The sequence below is a fragment of the Puma concolor genome, chromosome D1 (assembly GCF_028749965.1).
Source record: "Puma concolor isolate L17-30 chromosome D1, mPumCon1.1.hap2, whole genome shotgun sequence".
Lineage (NCBI taxonomy): Eukaryota > Metazoa > Chordata > Mammalia > Carnivora > Felidae > Puma > Puma concolor.
In genome coordinates, this window is record NC_141676.1 from 42,534,831 (window position 1) to 42,562,765 (window position 27,935).

At 37.8% G+C, this 27,935-nt stretch overlaps 1 protein-coding gene across 2 annotated transcripts in view; it reads left to right on the plus strand.

Annotated features, from left to right (window-relative positions):
* The window catches only part of PIK3C2A (phosphatidylinositol-4-phosphate 3-kinase catalytic subunit type 2 alpha), a 194,825-nt gene that overhangs the window by 75,645 nt on the left and 91,245 nt on the right, over window positions 1-27,935 (plus strand). For both annotated transcript variants that reach the window (XM_086677860.1, XM_025927928.2), the window contains one exon: window positions 26,540-27,663. In XM_086677860.1, the coding sequence (XP_086533986.1) occupies window positions 26,593-27,663 (1,071 nt within the window). In that variant the 5' untranslated portion in view covers window positions 26,540-26,592. The remainder of the gene's footprint in view (window positions 1-26,539; window positions 27,664-27,935) is intronic.

Below are 27,935 nucleotides of genomic sequence, written 5' to 3' on the forward strand. Positions count from 1 at the left end.
AAGTTGAGGTTGTAATTATATTTTTATTTTGAACAGTGGGTGTTGAATTGACAGGAAGGAGGTCTTCGTCTTTGAACGAGATTAACTATTAAAGAGGTCCTCAAATCTTTCCAAGTGGGTGTCAAGACAGACACTCTGCTGGGAAAAATGTTTACTGTATTGGAGTAAGTCACAGAGTAGAAGAGATGTAGAAAAAAAGAAAGCTATTAGAAGAGTGGTGAAGACTTAGTGTAAGGGGAAAGCCAGTTTGGAGGTCTAGGGACACTGACACCAGGAAAGACTTTGTACCTTTGCCTCCTTGGCTTGTGATTAAGTCTCCCCAGTAGACTCCTTTCAGCATATTCTCCTATACTTGGTGTTAGTGCTCTTATTCCACATGGCAGGTTAGACTGAATTGCTCTAGTTGAGGTCTATACAGTTGAAGAGAATTGCTTGTTTAATATTAAGACTGTTTTTGAGTACTGAAAAGCATTATGACTGAGAGTAGAGAGATTTTGTTATTTAACTCAAACTTAATTCAAAAGTGACTTTATATAGATACCAAGCATATTATGAAAATCTGTTTTGTATGCATGTTGGTTGCAGTTTTTCTTGGCAAGCGCTGTATTTTGCTGTTTTCATCCATAGGTTTCACAAGTTTTGCTGTTAAATGGAACGTAAAAGTTGGCATGCTTGCATTTAGGAATTAGAAACTATAACTTTAGGCAATTAGCTGTATATTAAGCATCTGATTCTTTTTTTTCTTAATTTTTAAAAATATTTTATTTTTGAGAGAGAGCTGCACGTGCGAGTGGGTGAGGGGCAGAGAGAGGAGACAGGATCTGAAGCAGGCTCTGCGCTGACAGCAGAGAGCCCTATAAGCATCTGATTCTTTGCTTCTCCCTTCTGCCATGAATGGTTCTAAAATAAGATTGTGCATGAGTTACATGTCCAGGAATCTTTCTTTAATCTGGCACATTTTGCACTTGTAAGCACATTCGGTAACTGAACTTCTATCTAACGAGAGTGTTGAATTTCCCAAGAGCTCATAGTTCTTATCAGAGCATCTACTTTTCAGAGCAGCAGGGCAAAGCGCTTTTTTAAATGCTTTGTAACTTGTTACTCACTTTGATAACATAAATTATCTATTTTATTATATTTTCCATATTCCAAGAAGAAATTAAGACAGGTAAATGATAAAGGTGAATTGTTTTAATACTGTGCATTTACATAGTATGTGATTTGATTTGTTGTACCTGAATAGGGCTAAAAATTAACTCTCTGCAAGACTTTGTTTTCATAGGGCCTGCAAGGATGCCTGGGACTGCAGTGGTTCCAGGTATAGAAAAAAAATGAGACACAAGAGATAATAGTATGGTTATAAGGGCAGTAGTAGATCCAAAGTACTAAAAAGGATATGGTCGTATGGGCTGGTGAGGGGAAAGGAGTGCATCTGAGGAAGATGATACTCAAATTGAGTCTTAAAGGATGAGTTTCTCCTATTAATGAGGTTAGGGTAAAGGTGATCAGGTTCTAGACCTTGCTGTGATACTACCAAGCAGTGAGATATTAAACTGCTTATTTTGTTATCCATTAAAAAAATTATTTTTTGGTATCCATTTTTTTACTTGAGAGTTTTTATCTAAATTAATGCTCTCCGGTAGAAATACTAAATGAGAGCCACATATGTAACATACTTTTTTACTTTGTGTGTGTGTGTGTGTGTGTGTGTGTGTGTGTGTGTGTGTCTTTGAAATCTGGCATGCATCTTACACTTAAAACACATCTCATTTTGGGACACCTGAGTGTCTCGGTTGATAGAGTGTAGAACTTTTGATTTCGGTTCAGGTCATGATCCTAGGGTCGTGGGATCGAGCCCCATGTCAGGCTTAAGATTCTCTCTCCCTCTGCCCCTCTCCCCAGCTTGTGCTCGCTCGCTTTCTCTAAAAAATAATAATAATAAAAATAAAAATAAAAAAATGAATTAAAAAAAAGTCCCCCTTTAAAAAAACACATCTCACTTTGGACTAGTCACATTTCAAGCACCACATTTCAAGCTGCTTGTGGTTAGTAGCTACTGGACTGAACAATGCAGATATACAGTTTGAAAATTCTGTTCTGTCTTGGATTCCTGCTTGAAAAGGAAAACCAACTCCTATGAGAAATGAATTATCAGTAGTTTATAATTTCTCATCATTTTTATAGAATTCATACATGAATCTTGTTGGGAATTATACTTTGGAGTAATATTGCTATAGGATATCTTTTAGGTTGTTCATAGGGTTAAGGTTGGGACTAGAAGAAACTTTGTTTTCTCTATTTCTGGGGGAGTCACATTTTTGATATCTTTATTTTGTGCATTTGTGTATATGTTGTATCCTTCCATTTCTCTGCAATTTGCTATTTAGAACTGATGGATTCAGAAAACAAAGGGAGAGTACACACTCACATGTTAGGCAGTTAAAAAGGAAATTTATATAACTTTAAACTACTTTTTGGGTTTCTTAAAGTTTTTAATTTAGCTGTTTAGGTACAAAAGCAAATGGAATTTATGTTTTTAATGTTATTTTTGAAAGAGAGTGCAAGTGAGTTGGGAAGGGCAGAGAAGGGGGGGGAGGGGGACAGAGGATCCTAGGTGGGCTCTGTGCTGACAGGAGCAAGCCCCGTGTGAGGCTCAACTCACAAACTGTGAGATTATGACCTGAGCCAAAGTCACTCAACCAAGTGTGCCACCCAGACACCCCTGAGATGGAATTTTTTTTTTAAAGATAAGTTTATTGTCATCACTTTACAGATGAATAATTTTGGGCCTAGGAAGACTAAACCGCTGAATTATAATTACAATTTGTGAATGGTAGAGCTGGGTTTTGAACTCTGATATGTTGGGGTCAAGCCCCATTGTTTTGCTTCCCTATCCCACACTGGCTGGCTGTGTATGGGATTTTTAAACACTCTTTTAATATATTTGAAGGCAATTATTGTTGGTTTAGCAACAAGTATTTATTTATTTTTTCCTAAGTAATCTCTACCCCCTGTGTGGGGTGTAGGGGTATGGGGAGATCAAGAGTTGCATACTCTACCGACTGAGCCAGCCATGTATCCCTTGAGTAAAGAGTTTAGATCTTACTTAAACTGTTACTGTAGGAGGAAGGTGATGAAGTGTGAGGGACAGAATTATTTCAGTGCACAGGGAAGAACTTGGAGAAAAACTTAGGAGAAAATAAAAGTTTAAGGAAGTATTTGAAAAGATAAGGACAGGACAGGGGTGAAATAAGAGATGAGAATAAGTAAACATCCACAATAAAGAACTTGGAGGCCAGTGGTCAGAACCTTTATATTATTTGGGTGATTCAGAAAATCTTAACACAAGCTATGAACTTGTGGCTTGAGTAGTGTGGAAGACATGGTTAAGGGGACTGAAAGAGAAGTTGGACTCTAAATGAGTAGATGAGTAATGCTAGTTCCTATTGTGAAATGAGTAGGGATTTGATAAGAAATTTGTGAGAAAGGTATAGAATAGGCAGTGTTAAGAAATTTGGTTAAAAATTTTGCAATAATTTAGGGCACCTGGGTGGCTCAGTCGGTTGAGCGCCAACTTTGGCTCAGGTCACAATCTTGTAGTTGAGTTCGAGTCCTGCATCAGGCTCTGCGCTGACAGCTTGGAGCTTGGAGCCTGCTTGGGATCCTGTCTCCCTCTCTCCGCCCTTCCCCCGCTCACGCTTTGTCTGTCTGTCTCAAAAATAAGAAAATTAAAAAATTTGCAATAAAGGGAAATCCTGATTGAAACAGGCTATTTTTTAAAAAGTAGTTTCCTACCTATAAAACAGAAATTGGCAGTTTATCTTCAGAAAATAACAGTGGAGGCAGGAAGACATTAAGAGTTCCGCTGTCAGTATGTTAGAGCGCAGGACTCCTGATCTTGGGGTTGTGAGTTTGAGACCCACGTTGGGTGTGGAGCCTACTTAAAAATAAAGTTCTGTGGTGGAATGCGAGGGAAAAGCAAAGACAAAAGCCTCTTTCAAGATAAAAGGGTAGGGAAAATGACAATAGGACACAATAAAGGGAAATCCGAGCAGGTGCTTTGCCTTTTGGTGAAAAGAATGTGGATGTTGATGGGAGAGATACACACTTGGAAAAAGTACCTAATTAGGGAACAGGAAAACAATTTTTTAGATGTTTTATTTGCAGGTTAGGGAATTACACGAAGCTTAAATTTCCTCCCAAGATAAGCTCTGAAGGAGACCTAATTATACCTATAAAAAACCATAGTGCTGTAAGTATCCATAATCAAGCTGATTTTATTAAGTTACTTTATATGTGTTCATGACATAATTTATAACTGTTCTGACATCTCTTTTTAGTTTAGTGTGTATATATTTTTTAGACTACAGTGCTGAGTTGAGAAAAGGTGGTCTTTTTGGCTCCAGGGAATGTAGCCTAGTTTTATTTGACTAGATCTCATAATGACATTTATTGGACTGGAATTCTGCCTGTATTGAAATGTAGGACATGGGGGCGCCTGGGTGGCTCAATCAGTTAAACATCTGACTTCCTCTAGGTCATGATCTCACAGTTCCTGAGTTTGAGGCCCTCTTTGGAGCCTGGAGCCTGCTTCGGATTCTATGTGTCCGTCTCTTTCTCTCTCAAAAATACACGAACATTAAAACAAAATGAAAAATGAGTCCGATGTCAGCTCAGGTCATGATCTCACAGCTCATAGGATTCAAGCCCCGCTTCGGGCTCTATGCTGACAGCTCAGAGCCTGTAGCCTGCTAGATTCTGTGTCTTTGTCTCTGTCTGCTCCTCCCCCCACTCATGCTCTGTCCCCTCTCTCTCTTTCAAAAATAAATAAGCATTTTAAAAAAAAACTTAAAAAAAAATGAAAAATGAAATGTATGACACACTATTTAGGGTTTTTTTAAAAATCAGATTTATTGAGATACAATTTACTTCATCTGTTTTAGGTATCAGCTCTAGAAGTTATGAGTTAGTGATGGTGTATAACTGCCACCACCACACTCCATCACCCCAAAAACTATTTTTATTCCCCTTTGTGATTAATCAGTACCTTTCACTTACCCTCTAGATAACTGATTTTTTTAGTTTTGCCTTCCCAGAATGTCCTATAAATACAGTATATTCAGCCATTTATTTATTTATTTATTTATTTATTTATTTATTTATTTATTTATGTAACAAATGGTCATCTGCAACTCAGAGGAAGTCATTCCTCCCTCAATCCCAACGTTGTTGGTTTTTTTTTAGTAATCTCTATGCCCGACACGGGGCTCAAACTCATGACCACTAGATCAAGAGTTGTATGTTCTTCTAACTGAGCCAGCCATGCACCCCAGGATATATAGCCTTTTGAGTCTGACTTTTTTCACTTGGCATAATGCTTTTGAGATTCAGTAAAACACCACATTTTGTATACCCATATTTTGATGGGCAGTTAGATTGTTGCTACCTTTTAGCTATTGTGAATAGTACTGTGAGGGTTAGTGTACAGTTATCCTGTTTTTAATTCTTTTGGGTATATGTATCTAGGAGTGGAATTGCTGGGTCATATGGAAATTCTGTTTCATTTATTGAGAAAACACCAAAGTGTTTTCCAAAGTGGCTGCACCATTTTACATTCCCATCAGCAAAGGATGAGGGTTCCAATAATTTAGCCATTCTAGTAGGTATGCAGTGGTATCTCATTGTGATTTTGATTTGCATTTCTTTTTTTTTTTTTTTTTTTTTTTTTTTTTACATTTATTTATTTTTGGGACAGAGAGAGACAGAGCATGAACGGGGGAGGGGCAGAGAGAGAGGGAGACACAGAATCGGAAACAGGCTCCAGGCTCTGAGCCATCAGCCCAGAGCCTGACGCGGGGCTCGAACTCACGGACCGCGAGATCGTGACCTGGCTGAAGTCGGCCGCTTAACCGACTGCGCCACCCAGGCGCCCCGATTTGCATTTCTTTAATGAGTAATGCTATTGAACATCTTTTCATCTGATAAGCTGCCTTTTTTTTAGTGGTATGAATATAGTGATGGTTGTTCCAATAACTGGACTTGAGTAATACATATATGTATTATTAAATGCCTGTGATAAACTAGGCATTACGTATATTATTTTTTTTTAACCCCAACAATACTGAGATGTGATCTTTTACAGATAAGAAAACTAAGACAAAGGGAGATTAACTAGTTTAAGATTACACAGTTAATAAGTCTGATAATTAAGCCTCAAGTCTTGCTACTACATTTTCTCCTCTTTGTTATCACTGTTCTATAAAACTACAAATTTAATGCAGTTGGTGTCATGTGAAGACAAGGTTTTGTTAGCCATAGTAATGTTGGAGTTTGGGGGGAATATTCTAGAAAAATTCATGTCAGTTTTTCATCATGTCAGTTTTTCATTATTATTCCCTATTTGGGGGTTCTTGATTATAACTCAGTTTTATGTTTTCTTAAGCTATGTTGGAAATGGAGGCATATACCATAACATTTAGCACAAAAGCTTACTGTTATTTGTCCTGTTGGAATTGGGGTAATGTCAGAGTATATTTAATGATTCATGTTAAATGAATGGACAATAAAGTAGTCCAAAGTTCAGTAATTATCTTCACAAAGCAGTACTAGTGTTGGGATTTTGAGTTAGATTGAAAACTGCTTTGTTAGTGAAATGTCTTTGAACAGGAAACTCTTGCTGTAATTGTATTCCCCCTTCCATGTCCCCCTCCCAAAGAGTGATATATACATGCAGATACAGAAAGTTGTTCTTGATGAATGCCCTGTGTTGTGAATCTTTTATGTGTAGAATGTTGCTCCTAGGAGCTCAAGGTGGTATAATGACTGCTAGTGCTTATTAGACTACAGTGTAGTGCTTTTTGTCAAAATGAGAGAATCAAACCCTTTATTAATTGCTTGTAGTACTTGGGCAAAGTGTAATTATAAAGTGTAGTATGGAGATTAAAGAGTGTGGGAGCTTGCTAGGCTCATCCATCTTTAAACTTGTGAAGCTCAGGATGGTTTCTCTCTTCGCTTTCCCATGACTCACCCCTTATGTCCAGGTTACCATTCCAATTTCATCTTTTTCCTCACTACACTGTTAAAAAATAATACCCCTTCCCACCAATTAAATCATTCTCTGTCATGTTGTGTTTTTCCCCCATTTCATTTACTGTCTAAACTTAACATTTTTGTTTGCTAGTTTAAATGAAACCATTCTTAATATTTCCATTGCTGCCAACCTAGTTCAAGTCCTTACTGGTGCTTTTCTAGATTGTTTCAGTTACATATTAGTTGGTCTCCTGGTTTCCATTTTGGTTTTCCTTAGGTCTTTTTTCGGCAAAGCCAATAGAGATCTTTTAACATTGTAAATCAGCTCACATGAATGTCTCTTACACACCTTTGGCATCCTGTCACACTAATAATTGAGTATATTAGTGGTTTTCCTCCATGGAAGTATATTGTTTAATTATGGAAAGTTCATATTAATAGATGTAGATTTTAGGATTTTTTTTGAGAGAATATTTATTTTTGCTAATTGAGGTTGGTGATTTAGCTTATTAATTTTTTTTTTTTTAATTTTTTTTTTTTCAACGTTTATTTATTTTTGGGACAGAGAGAGACAGAGCATGAACGGGGGAGGGGCAGAGAGAGAGGGAGACACAGAATCGGAAACAGGCTCCAGGCTCCGAGCCATCAGCCCAGAGCCCGACGCGGGGCTCGAACTCACGGACCGCGAGATCGTGACCTGGCTGAAGTCGGACGCTTAACTGACTGCGCCACCCAGGCGCCCCTAGCTTATTAATTTTTATCAAAAAAAGATTTCAACCAAAAAAAAAAAAAAAAGGAAAGGTGAAAATATCATTAAAAATCATAGAGTAAAATTAGGTTTAAAAAGAAGTTTGTGTCATACCCTAAACAAGAAATATAGGTATATATTTAACATATATAAATTTGGAGAAAAGTTTTAAATTCTACAAGTCTTTATAGAAACTTCCCTGTTTTTGTTTCGTTTTGTTTTTAAGTTTATTTATTTTTGACAGAGACAGAGTGCGAGCATGAGCTGTGGAGGGGCAGAGAGAGAGGGAGACACAGAATCCAAAGCAGGCTCCAGGCTGCAAGCTGTCAGCACAGAGCCTGACGTGGGGCTCAAACTCATGAACTGTGAGATCATGACCTGGGCCGAAGCTGGACGCTTAACTGACTGAGCCACCCAGGTGCCCCTAACCTCCCTGGTTTCTTTAGGAATAGACTCTATATTTTAGATTGATTTGACTTTAACTCTGCGAATATTAATAGGAACTGAAGCCACTTCTTTCCAGGTAGTCATTTAACCTACATTACTCTGTGATCCCATTAGGTTCATTCTCTAGTATATATATTTTTTAAAATTTATTTTAAGTCAGACAAATATCAAACGATTTCACTAGTGGAATTTGAGAAACAACAGATTAACATAGGGAAAGGGAAGGAAAAATAAGATAAAAACTGTGAAGGAAGCAAACCATAAGAGACTTTTTTGAGGTGGGGAGGGGACACCTGGGTGGCTCAGTTGGTTAAGCATCTGACTTTGGCTCAGGTCATGATCTCACGGTTCTTAAGTTTGAGCCCCATTCCAGGTGAGCTTGAGCCCTGCTTCTCTCTCTCTGCCCCTCACTCACTTGTGCCCTCTCTCTCAAAATAACAAAAAACAAAAAACAAAAAAACAAAAAACCTCTTAAATACAGAGAACAAACTGAGGGTTGCTGGAGGGGAGGTGGGTGGGGGATGGGTTAAATGGGTGATGGACATTGAAGAGGGCACTTTTTAGGATGAACACTGGGATACGTAAGTGATGAATCACTGGGTTCTATCTCTGAAGCCAAGACCACACTGTATGTTAATTAACTTAAATTTAAATTAAAAAAAAGTTTGAGAGTGTGTTTGGGCCTGGGGGAGGAACATAGAGAGAGGGAGAGAGAGAATCCTAAGCAGGCTCTGTGCTGTCTCTCATGAACTGTGAGATCATGGCCTGAGCCAAGATCAAGAGTCAGACACTTAACCTACTGAGCCACCCAGGGACCCCTGTAGTGTATTTTTATCTCACTTGGGCTTCAATAAACTTCTTAGGTTTGCTTGGTTGAGGTCTTTCTTCATTTGCAGAAAGTTCTTGGCTATTTTCTCTTCAAATATTTGTTCTGTTTCATGCTCTTCTATCTTCTCTTGGGACTCCAAGTCCCATAAATGTTAGATCATTTGAAATTGTCCTACAGGCATGGTATTTTACCTCTCTCCCCTATTTTTTTTCTCTGGATGTTTTCTTCTGATTTGTCTTCAAGTTTAACCATCTTTTCTAATGCTGTTCAGTCCATTAATTCTTCATTTCTGATATATTTTTCTCGTATTTGATTCTTTTTTGTAATTTGTATCATTCTGCTGAAACCGCCATCACCCCGTATATGCATCTCCTTTTTCTGCTAGATCATTTAGTGTCTGCATCCTAATTATTTTAATTTTTTTATGTTTATTTATTTTGAGAGAGAGAGAGAGAGAGAGAGAGAGCACAAGCTGGGTAGGGAGAGAGAGAGAAAGGGGAGAGAGAGAATCCCAAGCAGGTTCTGCACTGTCAGCACAGAGCCCAGTGCAGGGCTCAAACTCAGAAACCATGAGATCATGACCTGAGCCAAGATCAAGAGTTGGACACTTAACTGACTGAGCTACCCAGGCACCCCTCATCCTAACTATTGTAGAGTTTCTGTTTGATAATTCCAACATTTGGGCGATCTCTGTGTCTGTTTATTTTGACTGTTTCCTTGACAATGGATCACATTTTCTTCTTTGTCTCCTAATCTTTGATTATATATTAGACAACTTAAATGCCCCTTATTCTGTCAGGCCACTAAATTGAGAAAGTCTGATTTTTAAGTAAGATGGGTCTGTGCTTTATTTCAACTTTAATTTGATTCAGTTCACTATTGGGTTGAAGTACCTTGGGGAGCAATAATGGCTTTCTCTTTAGAAGGATTTGGGATCTGAACATTGACTTGATTCCAAAGATTTTTTCAGCCTAGCTGCTAGCTTTTTAGGTTGTCAGGAAGTCTCTTTGTTCTCTACTTTGTTCTTTCTTGGTTTTTGGTGTCTCAGGAGATCTCTCTGCCTTGCTGCCCTTACTCCAGCCTCTCTGGAGGGCACCTGTCTTACATAAAGGCCTGGAATGCTTTGGAGGGCTTTTTCTCAGCTCTTCTGCCCCATCCCCAGCCATTGGGTAGCCGAAAACTTGGAGTGCCTCAGGTGGATTTCTCCCTGTTCACCTGCCCAGTCCTCCTTTGGAGGGTGGCTGCCTTATACTTCAGGGAGGCCCACATACTTTAAGGGGGATCCCTTAGCTCTTCTGCCCTGTCCCAGGTTTCAGTGTGCTACCTAAGCATTTAATGAAGACCCAAGGGAAAGCGTTGATGGGTAGGTACAGACTTGTTCCATGCCTGGGACTCCTTGTAATTCTTAGGGCTTTAGACCATTCAGACTTACCTCTGCCATGCCTCAGAATTCTAATCTGTCATGGTAGCCTACACGTGGCTATTGAAAGTGTTTGTTAAAAGTCTAATGAGTTTCTCATCCCTGTCTACAATGCATTCTTCCTGCTCTTCTGTGCCAGGGATTTGAGTAGCAGTGGACCGGCCTCTTCATGAGAGGTTTATCACTTTCTGGAATTTAATTCATTAGACTTTTTGTGTGTGTGTTCTGCTCTCTGATGTCTCTTAAAAGTATTTTCTTTTTTTTAGCTTTTTTACCTTGCTTTTCATTGTTGAAGTGAGACAGTCTCTTGTTACTTTGTATATCCTAATAACAGGAAAATCCCTTTGTTTCATATTCATTACCTTTGTTTTAGAATAGTAAAGCTTATGGGAATGCAAACCGGTACAGCCACTCTGGAAAACAGTATGGAGGTTCCTCAAAAAATTAAAAATAGATCTACCCTATGACCCAGCAATAGCACTGCTAGGAATTTACCCAAGGGATACAGGAGTATTGATGCATAGGGGCACTTGTACCCGAATGTTTATAGCAGCACTCTCAACAATAGCCAAATTAGGGAAAGAGCCTAAATGTCCATCAACTGATGAGTGGGTAAAGAAATTGTGGTTTATGTACACAATGGAATACTACTTGGCAAGGAGAAAGAATGAAATATGGCCTTTTGTAGCAATGTGGATGGAACTAGAGAGTGTTATGCTAAGTGAAATAAGTCAGGCAGAGAAAACCAGACACCATATGTTTTCACTCATATGTGGATCCTGAGAAACTTAACAGAAGACCATAGGGGAGGGGAAGGAAAAAAAAAAAGTTAGGGAGGGAGCCAAACCATAAGAGACTCTTAAAAACTGAGAATAAACTGAGGGTTGATGAGGGGTGGGAGGGAGGGGAAAGTGGGTGATGGGCACTGAAGAGGGCACCTGTTGTGATGAGCACTGGGTGTTGTATGGAAACCAATTTGACAATAAATTTTATATTTAAAAAAATAAATAATAAAGCTTACAAATGATGAAATATTTAAAACTCTACCAAGTTTATTTATTTAAAAAACCTTTTTTTTAATGTTTATTTACTATTGAGAAACCGAGAGAGACAGAGCATGAGCATGGGAGGGAGAGAGAAGGGGAGACATAGAATCCGAAGCAGGCTCCAGGCTCCAAGCTGTCAGCATAGAGCCGGACGTGAGGCTTGAAGTCACGAACTGTGAGATCAAGACCTGAGCTGAAGTCGGATGCCTAACCTTAGACTGAGCCACCCAGGCACCCCGAACTCTATCAAGTTTAGATAGTAAAAATCTGCTTTCCACCATTGGCCTTCCCCAGTCTTCCGTTTTTATTGACTGATGTCTCTTCTTTTCAAGTCAGACCCTTAATCTATGCTTCTGATTGATATTCAGCTGTACTCAGTATCTAAGCTAGTGTGTATCTCTTGTCTTCTGTGCCTTTTACTCTTTGTCCCCTGAAGTCTTGTCTTTCACCTACCATATGTTGAAGGCCTTAACCATTTTAAACAGCCATTCCTGATATCTCCTCCTGTCTCTCCTAGTTCCCTTTGCTGTCAAAGAATTGAAAGAATAATAGACCTTTGTTACTTGTAATTCTTTACTTTTTCAGTTTTCAACTTCTCTGAAGTGTTCTCTGAAAAGTCTCTAATGGAAAGGGGAAATGAGGAGTGACTGCTAATGGATAAAGGGTTTCTTTGGGGGTGACGAAAATGTTCTGCAATTTGGTAGTGGCGATGGTTGCGTAATTCCGATTATATAAACACAATTGACATATGCTTTAAATGGGTGAATTTTATATGTTAATTATGTCAGTAAAACTTATTAAAATAATCACAAATGAGCTTTTAGATTTAAAGTGTTTTTCTTTTTCAGCCCTTATCTTGTGTCACCTCTCTGGAGTTTTTGACATTACTCACCACATATTTCTTAGGACACTGAATTCCTTTATTTCTCTGATAACCAGTCTTCACACCTGTTATTTTCCTCTGACCTTTTGTTTCCTGCTTAAGTATTAGAGGCCCTTATGATTTCCTCCTTGTCTTTTCTTTCTTCACTTTACACATTCTCCCAGGGTAATCTCTACTTTCATGACTTCAGATCTTCAGTTTTATATAGCTAATTAATGTCTCAAGATTCATCTCCAGCGAAATTATTCTGTTGAGCCCAAGGCCTGTATTTTTTTTTAACTTGTTTTATGTTTTATTTTTTTTAATTTACATCCAAATTAGTTAGCATATAGTGCAACAATGATTTCAGGAGTAGATTCCTCAGTGCCCCTTACCCATTTAGCCCATCCCCCCTCCCACAACCCCTCCAGTAACCCTCAGTTTGTTCTCCATATTTAGGAGTCTCTTCTGTTTTGTCCCCCTCCTTGTTTTTATATTATTTTTGTTTCCCTTCCCTTGGGTTCATCTGTTTTGTCTCTTAAAGTCCTCATATGAGTGAAGTCATATGATTTTTGTCTTTCTCTAATTTCACTTAGCATAATACCCTCCAGTTCCATCCATGTAGTTGCAAATGGCAAGATTTCATTCTTTTTGATTGCCAAGTAATACTCCATTGTGTGTGTGTGTGTGTGTGTGTGTGTGTGTGTGTGTGTGTGTGTGTGCGCGCGTATATACACACCACGTCGTCTTTATCCATTCATCCATTGATGGACATTTGGGCTCTTTCCATACTTTGGCTATTGTTGATAGTGCTGCTATAAACATGGGGGTGCATGTGTCCCTTCGAAACAGCACACCTGTATCCTTTGGATAAATGCCTAGTAGTGCAATTGCTGGGTCATACGGTAGTTCTATTTTTAATTTTTTGAGAAACCTCCATACTATTTCCAGAGTGGCTGCACCAGCTTGCATTCCCACCAAGGCCCATATTTCTAATCAACAAGCAGACATGAACTATATTTTCCACAAGTACTTCAAAATAGTAATGTGTTTTGGTCTGACTAAAAACGACCATGTGGTTCTGAGGAACAATTCTGAGAGTAACACATAATTTTATTCCCTCAGAGAAAGAAATTAATGGTTTATAATTTGACACATTTAAGATGACTTCCAAATACTTTAAATGAAAATGAGTGCAACAAGAATGGATTACAAATCTGGTATCTCTTGGGTTCAAATACTCATTTTGAGTAGGATATTTGTATGTACTTTTAAGTATCTTACAGAGTACCCAAGTCACTCTACAATGAAGAATTGCTTCCTGGGGCGCCTGGGTGGCTCAGTCGGTTGGGCGACCGACTTCGGCTCAGGTCATGATCTCACGGTCCATGAGTTCGAGCCCCGCATCAGGCTCTGTGCTGACAGCTCAGAGCCTGGAGCCTGTTTCAGATTCTGTGTCTCCCTCTCTCTCTGACCCTCCCCTGTTCATGCTCTGTCCCTCTCTGTCTCAAAAATAAATAAATGTAAAAAAAAAAAAAAAGAATTGCTTCCTAATCTGGTCCATATTAGATTTAATTTCATTTATTTGTTTAACAAACATTTGAATGAAAGCTTGCTTGTTCTAGGATTGTTCTGGGTGCTAGAGATATAGGAGTGAGCCTAAGAGGTAAATCCCAGCTTCATGAAATTTATAGGCTAGAGGGGAAAGACCATGAAATACACAAGTAAAATCTATAGTACATTGGATGGTACTTAAATGCTAAGGAGAAAGTAAAGTGCATAGGCAATGGGGTTAGAGAAAGTTGCAGTTTTAACTACATTATCAGGGAGAACTTTACTCAAATGTTACCTTCTTAATGAAGACTGGAAGGTGAGAGAGTATGCCACTCAGCTCTCCAGGGGAAGAGCAGTCCAGAGGGAACTGAAGAGCAAAGACTCTGAATGAGATGTATAATGTATTTGAAGAACAACAAGGAGGCCACTTGGACCGTCTCAGACAAGAGAGTTATAGGGGAAAAGTAATAGGGGGACCAGATATTAGAGTGCCTGTTGGACTGTTGTAAAGATTTTACTGCTTTTCTGAGTGAGATAGGAGTTATTGAAAGCTCTGAGTGGAAAGGTAAGAAGATCGAAGTTTTTCAGTATCTCTCTGGCTGCTGTGTTGAGAGTAGTCTGAAGGTGGAGGGTGGAGTGGTGGCAGAAACAGACTGGGGAGCTGTTTCAGTAATCCACAAGATTTTATGTATATATCCATAACTATCTGATAGAATTACCACCAAACATTGCTGCCTTCCTGTCAAGCTATAATTGAATTAGGATTTTCTAATTCAGTTCAAATAAATAAATTTGCTGGATATAACATACAGTGGTGAGTGTGCAATTATCTCTCACTGATAGGAATATCTTTCTATTTTTAAATGTTTTGTATTTTTAAAGACAGTGAATTTTTTTACATAAATCATGTTATATGTGATTCCATTAAATGATTCACAGATAGTGAAAATTTGAGAAACCATAATTTGTTTTGTTTTCTTTTGCAGTTTTACCCTTTTCCCATATCCCTTAATATATAAGGGCAGGGTCCTTATTTTAGCCTATACATTAAAAAATGAAAAGTATTGTTCTTATTTGTATTTTTTATGCCATTACTAAAAAATTGAGCTTTTGTATTCATATAGTTTGCCACATGTGAGTTAAAAAAAACCCCACATGCTATTGTAGGTGGTGTTTTCACATACCATGTATAATATAGATATGAAAATATTTTAAATATTCAAATTTAAAATATGTAGGGAGTAGATTCTTTTTTATTATGAAGTAACCCACAGAACAGTGAATAAATTTATCATCTATGATTAACAAATAATTTTAAGTGCATAAAGCATATAAGATTATCTAACAAATACTTGTAAAACAAACACTTGTGTAACTAGTCGATAGGTTATGAACTAGAACATTGCTTATGTTCCTAAAGTCCCCAGTGTACTTATCCTTGGCCATCCCTTCTATGTGTAACCACTGTCTAGGTTATGAACTAGAACATTGCTTATGTTCCAAAAGTCCCCAGTGTACTTACCCTTGGTCATCCCTTCTATGAGTAACCACTGTCCTAACTTTGAGAATCCTTTCCTTTTCTTGGTTTTACCGTTATGTAAGCATTCTTAAACAATATAGTTTCTCATGTTTTTGAACTTTATATAAATGGAATCATTGTATGTGTTTTTGTGTCTGTCTTTGCTTATCATGTTTCTAAGTTTTATTCATTTTTTTCTTATAGCGCTAGTTCATTGGCATTAGTGTATAGAATTCCATTGCATGAACTGTGATATAATGAAAAATATTAGGTCTTTGTGCTTGGTTCTTGTCATGTAACTCCTAAAGACCTTGGAATCTCTTTTTTTTCTTTTGTATGCTGATGAGATAAATAGTGTCTGGGATCCCTACATAGTTTCAGGGTGGGGCTGGTCACCAGAAAGACTGAGGCATTTTAGAGGACTAGAACTTTTAGCCTTATCCCCTGACCTCTGGAGATGAGAGAGGAACTGAAGGTTGAGCTAATTACCACTTCCAGGTTAGTTCCTATTTGGGACTATTGTGGGCAATGTTCTTTGGAGGTTCTTATGATTTATCTTTCTTTTTAATTTGTAGAAGTTACTTATCTAGGATTTGAGTCCTTTGGTTATATATTAAAAATATCTCCTTTTTTGTGGCTTGTTTTTATCATTCTCTTTGGTGTCTTTTGATAAAAGTTCTGGATTTTACTATAGTCAAATTATTTTTCTCTTACGGTTAGTGCTTTCTGTCTTGTTTAAGAAATTTTTCCATTCTCTGATTCTAAAGCTTTATAGTTCTTACTTTCACAGACGTTTGGTTTGTCTCAAGTTGAATTTTGCTTAAGGAGTGAAGTAGGAGTCCCATTTCATTCCCCCTCCATTTGTTCTGGCTTAATTTATTAAAAAGACAGTTCTTTCCCTGTGCTCTGATATGCTACTTGTGTTAAATCGGGTGTCTTTGTAGTTGTGTTTCTGTTTTTGACCTCTTAGCCTGTTCTTTATTAAATTTATCTCTTCCTGCATAAATACCATACTATCTTAAATAAAATTAGCTTTATAATTAATCTTTATTGGGTAGAGCAAATCCTCACACCTTGTTCTTTTTCAAGAGGTTTTTGGCTATTTTGGCCCTTTTGGTTACTGAATAAATTTTAGAATCACCTTGTCAAAAATTATTGTTTTATTTTAGAGTGCAAGCAGGGGAGAGGGACAGAAGGACAGAGAGATAGAGAGCAAGAGCAAGAGAATCCCAAGCAGGCCCTGTGCTGACGGTGCAGATGTGGGGCTGATCTCCTTTCATGACCTGAGCCGATATCAAGAGGTGGATGCTTAACCGAGTCCACCAGGCGCCCTTATTTTTGTTTAACATTTTTATTTATTTATTTATTTTGAGAGAGAGAGAGAGAGAGAGAGAGAGAACACACTTCTGCATGAGAGAGGAAAGAGAATCCCAAGCAGGCTGTGGCTGTCAGTGTAGAGCCCACCGAGGGGCTTGATCTCATGAACTCTGTGAGGTCATGACCTGAGCCAAAATCAAGAGCCAGAAGCTTAACCTGCTGAGTCACCCAGGTGCCCCAAGAAGTCATTAACTGTGAGATCATGACCTGAGCTAAAATAAAGAGCCATAAGCTTAACCTACTGAACCATCCATGAATATGTATTTAAATATTCTCATGGCGGGGCGCCTGGGTGGCGCAGTCGGTTAAGCGTCCGACTTCAGCCAGGTCACGATCTCGCGGTCCGTGAGTTCGAGCCTTGCGTCAGGCTCTGGGCTGATGGCTCAGAGCCTGGAGCCTGTTTCCGATTCTGTGTCTCCCTGTCTCTCTGCCCCTCCCCCGTTCATGCTCTGTCTCTCTCTGTCCCAAAAATAAATAAAAACGTTGAAAAAAATAAATATTCTCATGGCTTTAAATCCAATTAGGGTGGCCTTCTTTTTGCTGAGGTTAACTAGGAATTCCACGAGTTATTTTGGTTTTGATTCTTTTTTTTAAACAGTTAAATAGTTAATCTTTTTGTAATTTTGTAATCCTATTTGGTTGATTGTAAACACATTTATCTATGAAATGTTAACAATTTGCTAATTGTAGAACTATTAGAAATTATATACTTTAAAAATACAAAATTTACCAAAAATGATAAGATATACCTTAATGAAAAGGCTGTATGTTATCTATGGGACTTAAAATTTTTCTTCCCCTGAAAATTAAGTAATAGGCATTGGAGATATTTTATTGACTTGAGGGAAGGGATGACTTTTGGGAAGGTAAATTTTTTCTTACCCAGAAATTAGTGATGCTTGTTCACCTTGCTTTTTGTTCCTTATAAATTGTAGCCTTAAGTTGTCCAATAGCCACCTTTGGCTTTTGAGCACTTGAAATATGGCTAGTCTAAGTTGAAATGTGTAATCTGAAATAAAATATATACCACATTTTGAAGACTTAGTATGAGAAAAGAATGTAAAATGTCCCATTCATATTTTTATAATTGGTTACTTATTGAAATGACAGTATTTTGGAAAATTGGATTAAATATATTATTAATAATTTCATCTGTTTCTTTTCATTAATGTAGTTGTAAAAAATTTTTAATTCAGTATGTGACTCGCATTCCACTCCTGTGGAATAGTGCTGTGCTGCTCTACCCTAATCTCACCCAACACCTGGACATTCCTACATTTTCTCTTTTTAACAAAGTTGTATAGTGCCTAATACCGAAGTGCTTGGTTATTTTTGTTAGATTAATTTTTTCCCTCCGTGAATCACAGAGATAGGAGAATGTTATCTTGTCTACTGGGGTTTTTCCTTTTAGAAGAGATGAAGCTCCTCTCCTATTTTTATTTTTTTAAAATTTTATTTAAGATTTTTACTTTTTTAAGTAATCTCTACACCCAATGTGGGACTTGAACTAACAATCCTGAGATCAAGAGTTAGTTGTATGCTCCACCGACTGAGCCAGTCAAGCACCCCTCCTCTTCTATTTTTAGTTTTCTGTTGCCATCTCCTACTCCCAGTTTCCAAAATAATTTTTTCTCCCACCGCTTGTTTCTTCTGAACTCAGCCACGTGATTTTTCAGTTTTAGTTGAATTATTAATAAATAAGCCCTTTTAGGGGCACCTGGGTGGCTCAGTCGGTTAAGCGTCCAACTTCAGTTCAGGTCATGGTCTCGTGGTTCATGAGTTCGGGCCCTGTGTCAGGCTCTGTGCTGACAGCTCAGAGCCTGGAGCCTGCTTCCGATGCTGTGTCTCTGTTTCTGTCTGCCCCCACCCAGCTCCCCCCACTCAAAAATAAATAAACTTAAAAAAAAAAAAAAAAGCCCTTTTAGTCTGGTTTTTTGTTTGTTGCAGAATTTGAGCTTCTTTTTGATAAAGACAATGGTGTCTTACGTTTCCCAGTCTTTGAGGCATTCATTCAACAACTACAGTAGAAAGAAGTCTGAGAGTGAATTCATAACCTCAGTGAAATGATAAGTTTGCTAGTCATGTGGTGAGAATAAATTAATAAAATGGCACATTATTAAATAGCAGTATTAATCACTTCATGATAGAATTAAACAAAACAGTAAAATCTATTTATTAATGCAGAGAGAAATAACCATAGCCTTGAGGAAGAAGTTGGTATTTATAATAGATAAGGTATGTTTAGACACTTATTTCAGATAACTATTAACATAAAAATATATTGTAGTGAATTAGCACTGCCTGGATTTGAGTCCTGATCTCATCACTTGCTAGCTACTGTGAACTTGGGCAGATTATATAATTTGTATGAAAGTTTTTCATTTGTATGTAGGGATAATAGTAGCTACTTAATATAATTTGTGAGGATTAAATTAGTTAATATATTGCTTTTAGCAGTGTTTGGCAGCAAGTATTTACATATCTCTATCTGTAGGTATGTATAGATATGTAGATACTTGCTACAGTTTTAACAAATATTTTCCATGGTTATTGCAGTGTTGATATTATTATTTTTAATGGTAGCACAGTATTCAGTTGGGTACCATAATTTATTTTTCTTTGAGATTCACTTTCATTTTAGTGGAGAAATATTTGCATGGTTGAACTCAAATCATTGTTTCTCTGTTTTCTTATGTATCTTGAATTTTAAGATCAGAAAGCATTTAGATGGGTAGCAGGACTGGTTTTATTTTTTTCTGAGATTTAAATTTAAATTGTAAATGAATGTCTACCACAGAAGAAGCCAAGAGCTTTTAAATTAATTCTTTTGGATCTGCAAATGGTATCCCAAAGTTTAACTGAATAGTTTAATTGCCCTCTTTTGAACAGTTTAAAGTAGCTACAGCCTTGTGATCATCACTGGATTACTCTATGTTGGAAAATTTTTGGCAGATGGTATACAATCATCATTCAAAAACTAGTTATATTGTCTTTTCCAGCTTGAATTAGGAGAACATTAGCATTAAAGTTTGTATTTTGAATTAGCATGTGCAAAAGTTGTTTCCTGATAAATGTTTGTCATCAAATGAAGTTTTGATTTTAAAAAATTAATGGAGCATGTCAGTGTAGCAGCCTCAGAAAAATAGCTGAAGCACTGGGTTACTTTTGGACAGTCTTTCAAATCCTTTATTACCAATTGAGTATACATGCATGATAATTTTTTGGAAAGCTAAAATATGGTAATTCAGCTGTTAACAGTTCACTTTTACTGCTTAGACTTGAATTTAGTTTAGCATGTGCTGCTTTGGGTTGATACTAGGGATAGAGCAAGTAAATGAATTGATATGAAAAATACCACATTTACTGTTAAAATATTTTTCAAGCTATTTATTTTATACCTTTGTTAGTAAATAAGAGGTAACATTAATTTAAAATATTTGGAGTAAGTGTGTTTTTTGTTGAATAAACTGTATCTCAAACTCACTTAAAAAATCCAGATTTCCTCTTTCAGAACAATGTCCTATCATTACCAAATATGGTAGCTAGGAAACTACTTAACTAAATAGGCATTTGCTTGTGGAAAATGAATTGCAAGTCAGTATCGTTTTCTCTTTGCAAAATATTCTAATCCATTCGATTTTGTGAAAAATGGACTATGTTGTGGTGTTCAATAATAGGCAGTTAAACTTGATTTATTTCTCCCACCATATATCCAGTCATGTGCCATCCAAAATCTTGTCTTCAAAACTGATAGCTCTTATTCCATTCTTTAAAATATGTGGTCATTAAATTAAACTCTGTATTTATTAAGCAGGGTGGTTTTAAATGTTGTGGGGCAGAAGAAAAAGAAAACAGTAGGTCTCTGCACTTAAGCTTATTCTAGTCTGTTGGGTAGACATACAAATTATAAATTTTTTTTTAATGTTTATTTATTTTTGACAGAAAGAGAGAGAGAGACACGGAGCATGAGTGGGGGAGGGGCAGAGAGAGAGGGAGACACAGAATCCGAAGCAGGCTCCAGACTCTGAGCTGTCAGCACAGAGCCTGATGTGGGGCTCGAACCCACAGACCACGAGATCATGACCTGAGCTGAAGTCAGTCGCTCAACTGACTGAGCCACCCAGGCGCCCTTGTAGACATACAAATTATAGATTCTGTGTTAAGTTTTTAGTTGTTACTGGAGAAAGTAATGTTAAACCAGCTTAAGCAAAGAGGAATTTATTGGCTTACATAAATGAAAAGACTAGCCTTGGACAAGGGTTGGATCCAGACACTTAATGTAATATTCAGAATCTGTTTCATTTTACTTAGCATACATAGCTCTGCTCTTTTCTGGCTTCGGTCCATTCTCAGGCAGCATCTCCTTCAGTGGTGGCAAAGATGGCCACAGCAGTGCCAGGCTTACATCCCATAAGTTCAGCAACTTCAGTGATGGGCTTCCTTTCTAAATAGTTTCAGAAGTTTTGGGATTAAGTCTATTTGGCCAGACTTGGATCCTTTGGTGTGGTTGGGAGTGGGAGAGGGGGGAGTAAGGATGTTCCAGCCCTATTTGAACTAGATGGAACAAAAGGGAGATGACTAAGTTCTAAAAAAGAAGATACAGATTTCTGCCTACTAGAAGAAAGGATACTGAGGGAGCAAAAACAGCATAGTCTATAAAAATGAATAAAAATTTTATTTGAGCTAAAAAGATAGTTTTTTTTTCAGTGTTTATTTTTGAGAGAGTACAAGGAGGGGAGGGGCAGAGAGAGGGGGACAGAGGATCCAAAGTGGCTTTCCACTGACAGGCTGACAGCAGTGAGCCCAAAGTGGGCAAACTTATAAACCACAAGATCATGACCTGAGCCGAAGTCAGGAGCTCAACTGACTGAGCCATCCAGGCGCCCCTAAAAAATGGTTTCTAATAGGAGCTACTTAAGAAAAGCTTCAGACAGGTGGCTGTATTTGATTTGGGCCCTGAAGGATAAGTATAATTTTTCCAAGGCAGAATGAGTATAAGAAAGGACTTTCTAGGTCACTCATCTGAGAAGTTTGGCAGTGAAAGGAGAGAATTAAAATGGAAGCTATTGGAGTCTAAAGAGGAATGTTAAGACTCTTTTCCACCTCGGTATGGAGAAAACTTGAGCATTCTTATGGCAAAGGAGCAGAAGCAAATTAATAATGCAAAGAAGGCAATCACTGATAAATAGGAGAATTCAGTGAGAATTAGGATATAAGCAGAAGGCGTCAGAGTTAGGCAGGAAAAGGGAACTGTTCATTCTCTGAGGACACGTGAAATAAGGTGGGTAGTGGTGGCTGTGAAGTTAAAACAAACTTGCTGTTAAATTGGTAAGTGGCTACAGTCTTGCTTTCTAAAAGTAAGGAGAAAAGGTTGATCAGTTATCTATTGCTATGTAACCATTCCAAAATGATTTTGTGGGTTAGCAATTTGGCTTGAACTCAGGCTGGGTGGTTTCTTCTGCTGGTCTTGCCTTCAGTCATTATTGTAACTGTGGTCATTTGAACTGTGGATGGATGGTCTTAAGGTGGTGGCTTTACTCCTGTGGTTGGTGATGACTGTTGGCTGGGCCTTTTTCTCCTTGTGCTCTCTCATCGTCTGTGAGCATTCACAGGGCAGTGGCTGCACTCTAAACAGGAAGAGCTGAAGCAGTTAGGCTCTTATGAACTTAGAACTCCCAGTGTCACTTCTTTCACATTGTATCTGTCAAAGCAAGTCACAGAGCCAGCTCAGATCAAGTGGAGAAATAGGCCCCACCTCTGTATGTGAGGAGAAGCAAAGTGACTTTATAAAGAGTGTATCCTGGAATCAGAGGAATTTGTACCTCTTACTGTTCATCTAACATTTTGTGAAAATTTTTAGTCGTGCAGCCAAGTTGAAAGGATTTCAGAGTGAATACCCATATGCCTACCAACTAGATTGTATTATTAATATTTTCCTGTACTTGCTTTATCACGTATTTATCCATCTATCAGATACTCAATTTATATTATTTTTGTATATATTTCAGAGTGAATTGTAGATATCAGTACTTTCGTCTAAGTACTTCATGTATATTTAGTAGGAGTCTATTTGTTCATAGTTTTTTCTTAACATGAAATGTTTACGGACAATGAAGTATACAAATTTTAAGTGTACATTGTGCCTAGTTTTGCATTCTACCACAGAAGGGAAAAATTTGAAAAGATTTTCAGTGAAATGCCTCAGAAGTTCAACTATAGTTGTATAAAAGAATTGCAAAGAGTGACTTCCTTCAATATCTTGATGTCCTTGTCACTAATAATTTTTTATTTAGTATTACCTCAACATTTAGGATTTTCATTTGTGTTACATTAAAAAAGTTTTTTTTAATGTTTATTTTTTAGAGAGAGAGAGAGAGGGACAGGAGTGTGAGTGGGGGAGGGGCAGGGAGGGAGGAAAACACAGAATCTTAAGCAGGCTCCAGCCTCTGAGCTATTAGCACAGAGCCTGATGCAGGGCTCCAACCTTCAAACTGCGAGATCATGACCTGAGCCAAAGTTGGATGCTTAACTGACTGAGCCACCCAGGTGCCCCTCATTTGTGTTACATTAGTTTGAATTCACTTTGGGTGTTTCCCTACCTCTATCATTAAACTTTTATTTCTCATATACTATGGACAAGCACTGTGCTAGAAAAAGGATGTAAGTAGGAGCTCTCCTCATTTCTAGGTATTCAAACTAAAATCTCAAATCAGATTAGATTAATAATAGATGTCATTTATTTAATGCCTCTGCCTAAGGCCAGTGATAAACACTTTTTAGTTGCATTGTTTCATTTAATCCTTATAATTTAAGAGTTAGATACTTTTTCATTTTATTTTATTTTATTATTTATTTTTAAAATTTACATCCAAGTTAATTAGCATATAGTGCAACAATGATTTCAGGGGTAGATTCCTTAGTGCCCCTTACCCATTTAGCCCATCCCCCCTCTCACAACCCCTCCAGTAACCCTCTGTTCTCCATATTTAAGAGTCTCTTTTGTTTTATCCCCCCCTCTGTTTTTATATTATTTGTGCTTCCCTTCTCTGTGTTCATCTGTTCTGTGTCTTAAAAGTCCTGATATGAGTGAAGTCATATGGTATTTGTCTTTCTCTAATTTTGCTTACCCTAATACCCTCTAGTTCCATCCATGTAGTTGCAAATGGCAAGATTTCATTCTTTTTGATTGCCGAGTAATACTCCATTGTATATACCACATCTTCTTTATCCATTCATCTGTCGATAGACATCTGAGCTCTTTCCATACTTTGGCTATTATCGATAGTGCTGCTATAAACATGGGTGTGCATGTGCCCCTTCAAAACAGCATACCTGTATCCCTTGGATAAATGCCTAGTAGTGCAGTTGCTGGGTTGTAGGGTAGTTCTATTTTTAATTTTTTGAGGAACCTCCATATTGTTTTCCAGAGTGACTGCACCAGTTTGCATTCCCACCAACAGTGCAGAAGAGATCCTCCTTCTCCGCATATTTGCCAACATCTCTTGTTGCCTGAGTTGTTCATGTTAGCCATTCTGACAGGTGTGAGGTGGTATTTCCTTGTAGTTTTGATTTGTATTTCCCTAATGATGACTAATGTTGAGCGTTTTTGATACTTTTTCATTTTATTTTATTTTATTTTATTTTATTTTATTTTATTTTATTTTATTTTATTTATTTATTTTTTTTTTAACGTTTATTTATTTTTGAGACAGAGACAGAGCATGAACAGGGGAGGGGCAGAGAGAGAGGGAGACACAGAATCTGAAACAGGCTCCAGGCTCCGAGCTGTCAGCCCAGAGCCCGACGCGGGGCTCGAACTCACAGACCGCGAGATCGTGATCTGAGCCGAAGCCGCTTAACCGACTGAGCCACCCAGGCGCCCCAATACTTTTTCATTTTAAAAGTAAACTAAGGCATGTGGAAAAGTTTGACTTGCCCAAGCACTTACAGCTTCATGAATCAAGCTGATGTGACTCCAGAACCCAGAATTAACTCCTGAATTATAATGATTAGAAGCAAGAAATGTGCCTTATTTTACACAGTAGGTAACTAACCCTTTAATTGGTCATCTTGCTTCATAGGGTAATTTTAATCTTAATTGTGATTAAGTAGAAGATTAGATTTTTACAAGCTGATCATTGAGAAAGTTTAATAAACTATTTTTCTAGTTTATGAGTAAATATTTTAGCAATTTGAAAAAGGAGAAATTTTAGTGTTATAACTTTTTTAAATTGAACTCTGCCCAATGTAGGGCTTGAACTCACAACCCCGAGATCAAGAGTTGCATGCTCTACCAACTGAGCCAGTCAGGCACTCTAGTATTATAGCTAATGATTTAACTGCAGATAATCAGATAGATGCGTGGTCAAAACTATGTGACAAATTCAGCCATAAATTTAACCTTTGAATGGAGTACTGCAGTTTCTTATAGCTTTAACACTTTCATTATTCTGATCTGTTATGTCAGTTGTTCTAGATTATAAACCCTTAATCAATTTTTCATATGATGCTTTTTTTTTTTTTTTAATTTTTTTTTTTTTCAATGTTTATTTATTTTTGGGACAGAGAGAGACAGAGCATGAACGGGGGAGGGGCAGAGAGAGAGGGAGACACAGAATCGGAAACAGGCTCCAGGCTCTGAGCCATCAGCCCAGAGCCCGACGCGGGGCTCGAACTCCCGGACCGCGAGATCGTGACCTGGCCGAAGTCGGAAGCTTAACCGACTGCGCCACCCAGGCGCCCCTCATATGATGCTTTTTAAAAAAATGTTTATTTTGAGAGTGAGAGTGCACATGCACGTGAGCAGGGTCGGGGCAGAGAGAGAGAGGGAGAGAGAGAATCCCAAGCAGGCTCCGTGCGTAGCGTGATGTGGGACTCGATCTCAAGAAACGTGAGATCATGACCTGAGCCAAAATCAAGAGTTGGTTGCTTAGCCAATTGAGCCACCCAGGAGCCCCTCATATGAGGTTTTGTTAGTAGTTCCTTGACTTTATTGACTAGGTATTGGGTACTTTTATTGCTAATTGGCTTATGAACAATTTAACAAATAGCCAAAGATTGAAACCATTTCGACTTGCTATTTGCGTAACAGTAAACCATGTTCAAACTCATGAAAGTATGTGACTAACCAGGCATTTTGTGCCAAGAATCCTGCCAAAGTGCCATTAGTTAACAGCAGCCATTGTGACACCTGAAGTGAAAGGTTCTTGAGTTCATCCACCATGCTAGCTTTCCTGTTAGGTCAGGGGATGAGGTAAAGTTATGTATGTCTAAGCATATCCCTTACCTCAGCAGTATATAAGATATTTATTTTTAAAGAGCAAAGAACATCTTATTTTTTTAAGTTTATTTATTTTGAGAGAGAGCAATTGGGAGTGGGAGAGGTGCAGAAAGAGGGGGAGACTGAGAATCCCAAGCAGCCTCTGCACTTCAGCACAGAGCATGATGTGGGGCTCTACCTCACAACTGTGAGATCATAACCTGAGCTGAAATCAAGAGTCAGACGCTTAACTGACTAAGCCACCTAGGCGTCCCTGAGATATTTTAAAAATGTTCCTTCACTCAGATTTCCCACAACTGTTCATTTTATTTTATTTTATAGTTTATTTGTAAGTGGCTTTAAATTCTAAGTCATATGAGTGGGTTACAAACAAAATAAATTTGTGTTTAAAAAATCTAATTGAGTGTTATGTTTATTTTTGTGTATAGGTCTTGCTATTTTGGAAGCTACAAGAAAAAAATAGATTAGGGGAGGTTTGGTCATGGCTCAGATATCCAACAATAATGGATTTAAGCAATGTTCATCACATCTGGAACCAACAAGAACAAAAGAAGTGGACAAAGAAGAAGCATTACAGATGGAAGCAGAGGCTTTAGCAAAACTGCAAAAGGATAGAGGAGTGACTGATAATCAGAGAGCCTTTGAGTTATCAAGCAACACCAGACAAAAAGCACAAGTTTATAACAAACAGGATTATGATCTCATGGTGTTTCCTGAAACTGACACCCAAAAAAGAGCAGTAGATATTGATGTAGAAAAGCTCACGCAAGCTGAACTTGAGAAACTATTGCTTGATGAAAATTTCGAAACTAGGAAAACACCTGTCTTGCCAGTTACTCCTGTTCTGAGCCCTTCGTTTTCAGCACAGGTGTATCTTAGACCTACTATTCAGAGAGGACAGTGGCCACCTAGGTTATCAGGGCCTTCCACATATACTTTACCTTCTATTTATCAGTCAACTTACAGCAGTAAACAGACTGTATTCCAAAATGGCTTCAGTCCAAGAATGCCTGCGTTTCCATCCACAGAACCTATATATTTAAGCTTTCCAGGACAGTCTCCATATTTTTCATATCCTTTGACACCTGCCACACCCTTTCATCCACAAGGAAGCTTACCTATCTATCACCCAGTAGTCAGTCCTGACATGGCAAAGCTGTTTGACAAAATAGCTAGTACATCAGAATTTTTAAAAAATGGAAAAGCAAGGACTGACTTGGAGATCAAACATTCAAAAGCTACAGTCAACAATTTACAGGTATCTCCAAAGTCTGAAGATATAAGTAAATTCGACTGGTTAGACTTGGATCCTCTAAGTAAACCTAAGGTGGACAATGTGGAAGTGGTAGACCACGAGGAAGAGAAAAATATTCCAGGTTTACTAGCAGAGGATCCTTGGGATGCTGTTCTTCTTGAAGAGAGATCACCAGCAAGTTGTCACCTTGAAAGAAAGGTGAATGGAAAATCTCTTTCTGGGGCAACGGTAACAAGAAGCCTGTCTTTAAATATTCGAACAACTCAGTTTACAAAAGTCCAGGGCCAAATATCTCAGGTATAGTCTTTTCTTACTAACTTCTCAAATGTAGTAATATAACACAGAATTCATGTTTGTGTACATAATTTATTAGGTAAAAGAAATCTTTTTCATGTTGAATTTTGTTTTCTTTATTCCTAAATGTGCTGTGAATTTTAGATTGTGTGGTAAAGGATGAAATGTGTTTAGGTCAGTTGAACAATTACTTGCTATTAATAGATTTTTTCTAGGATTATAAATTAAACTCTAATCAAGGATCTGGCTGTCACTGATAGGTATTTAAGATAATT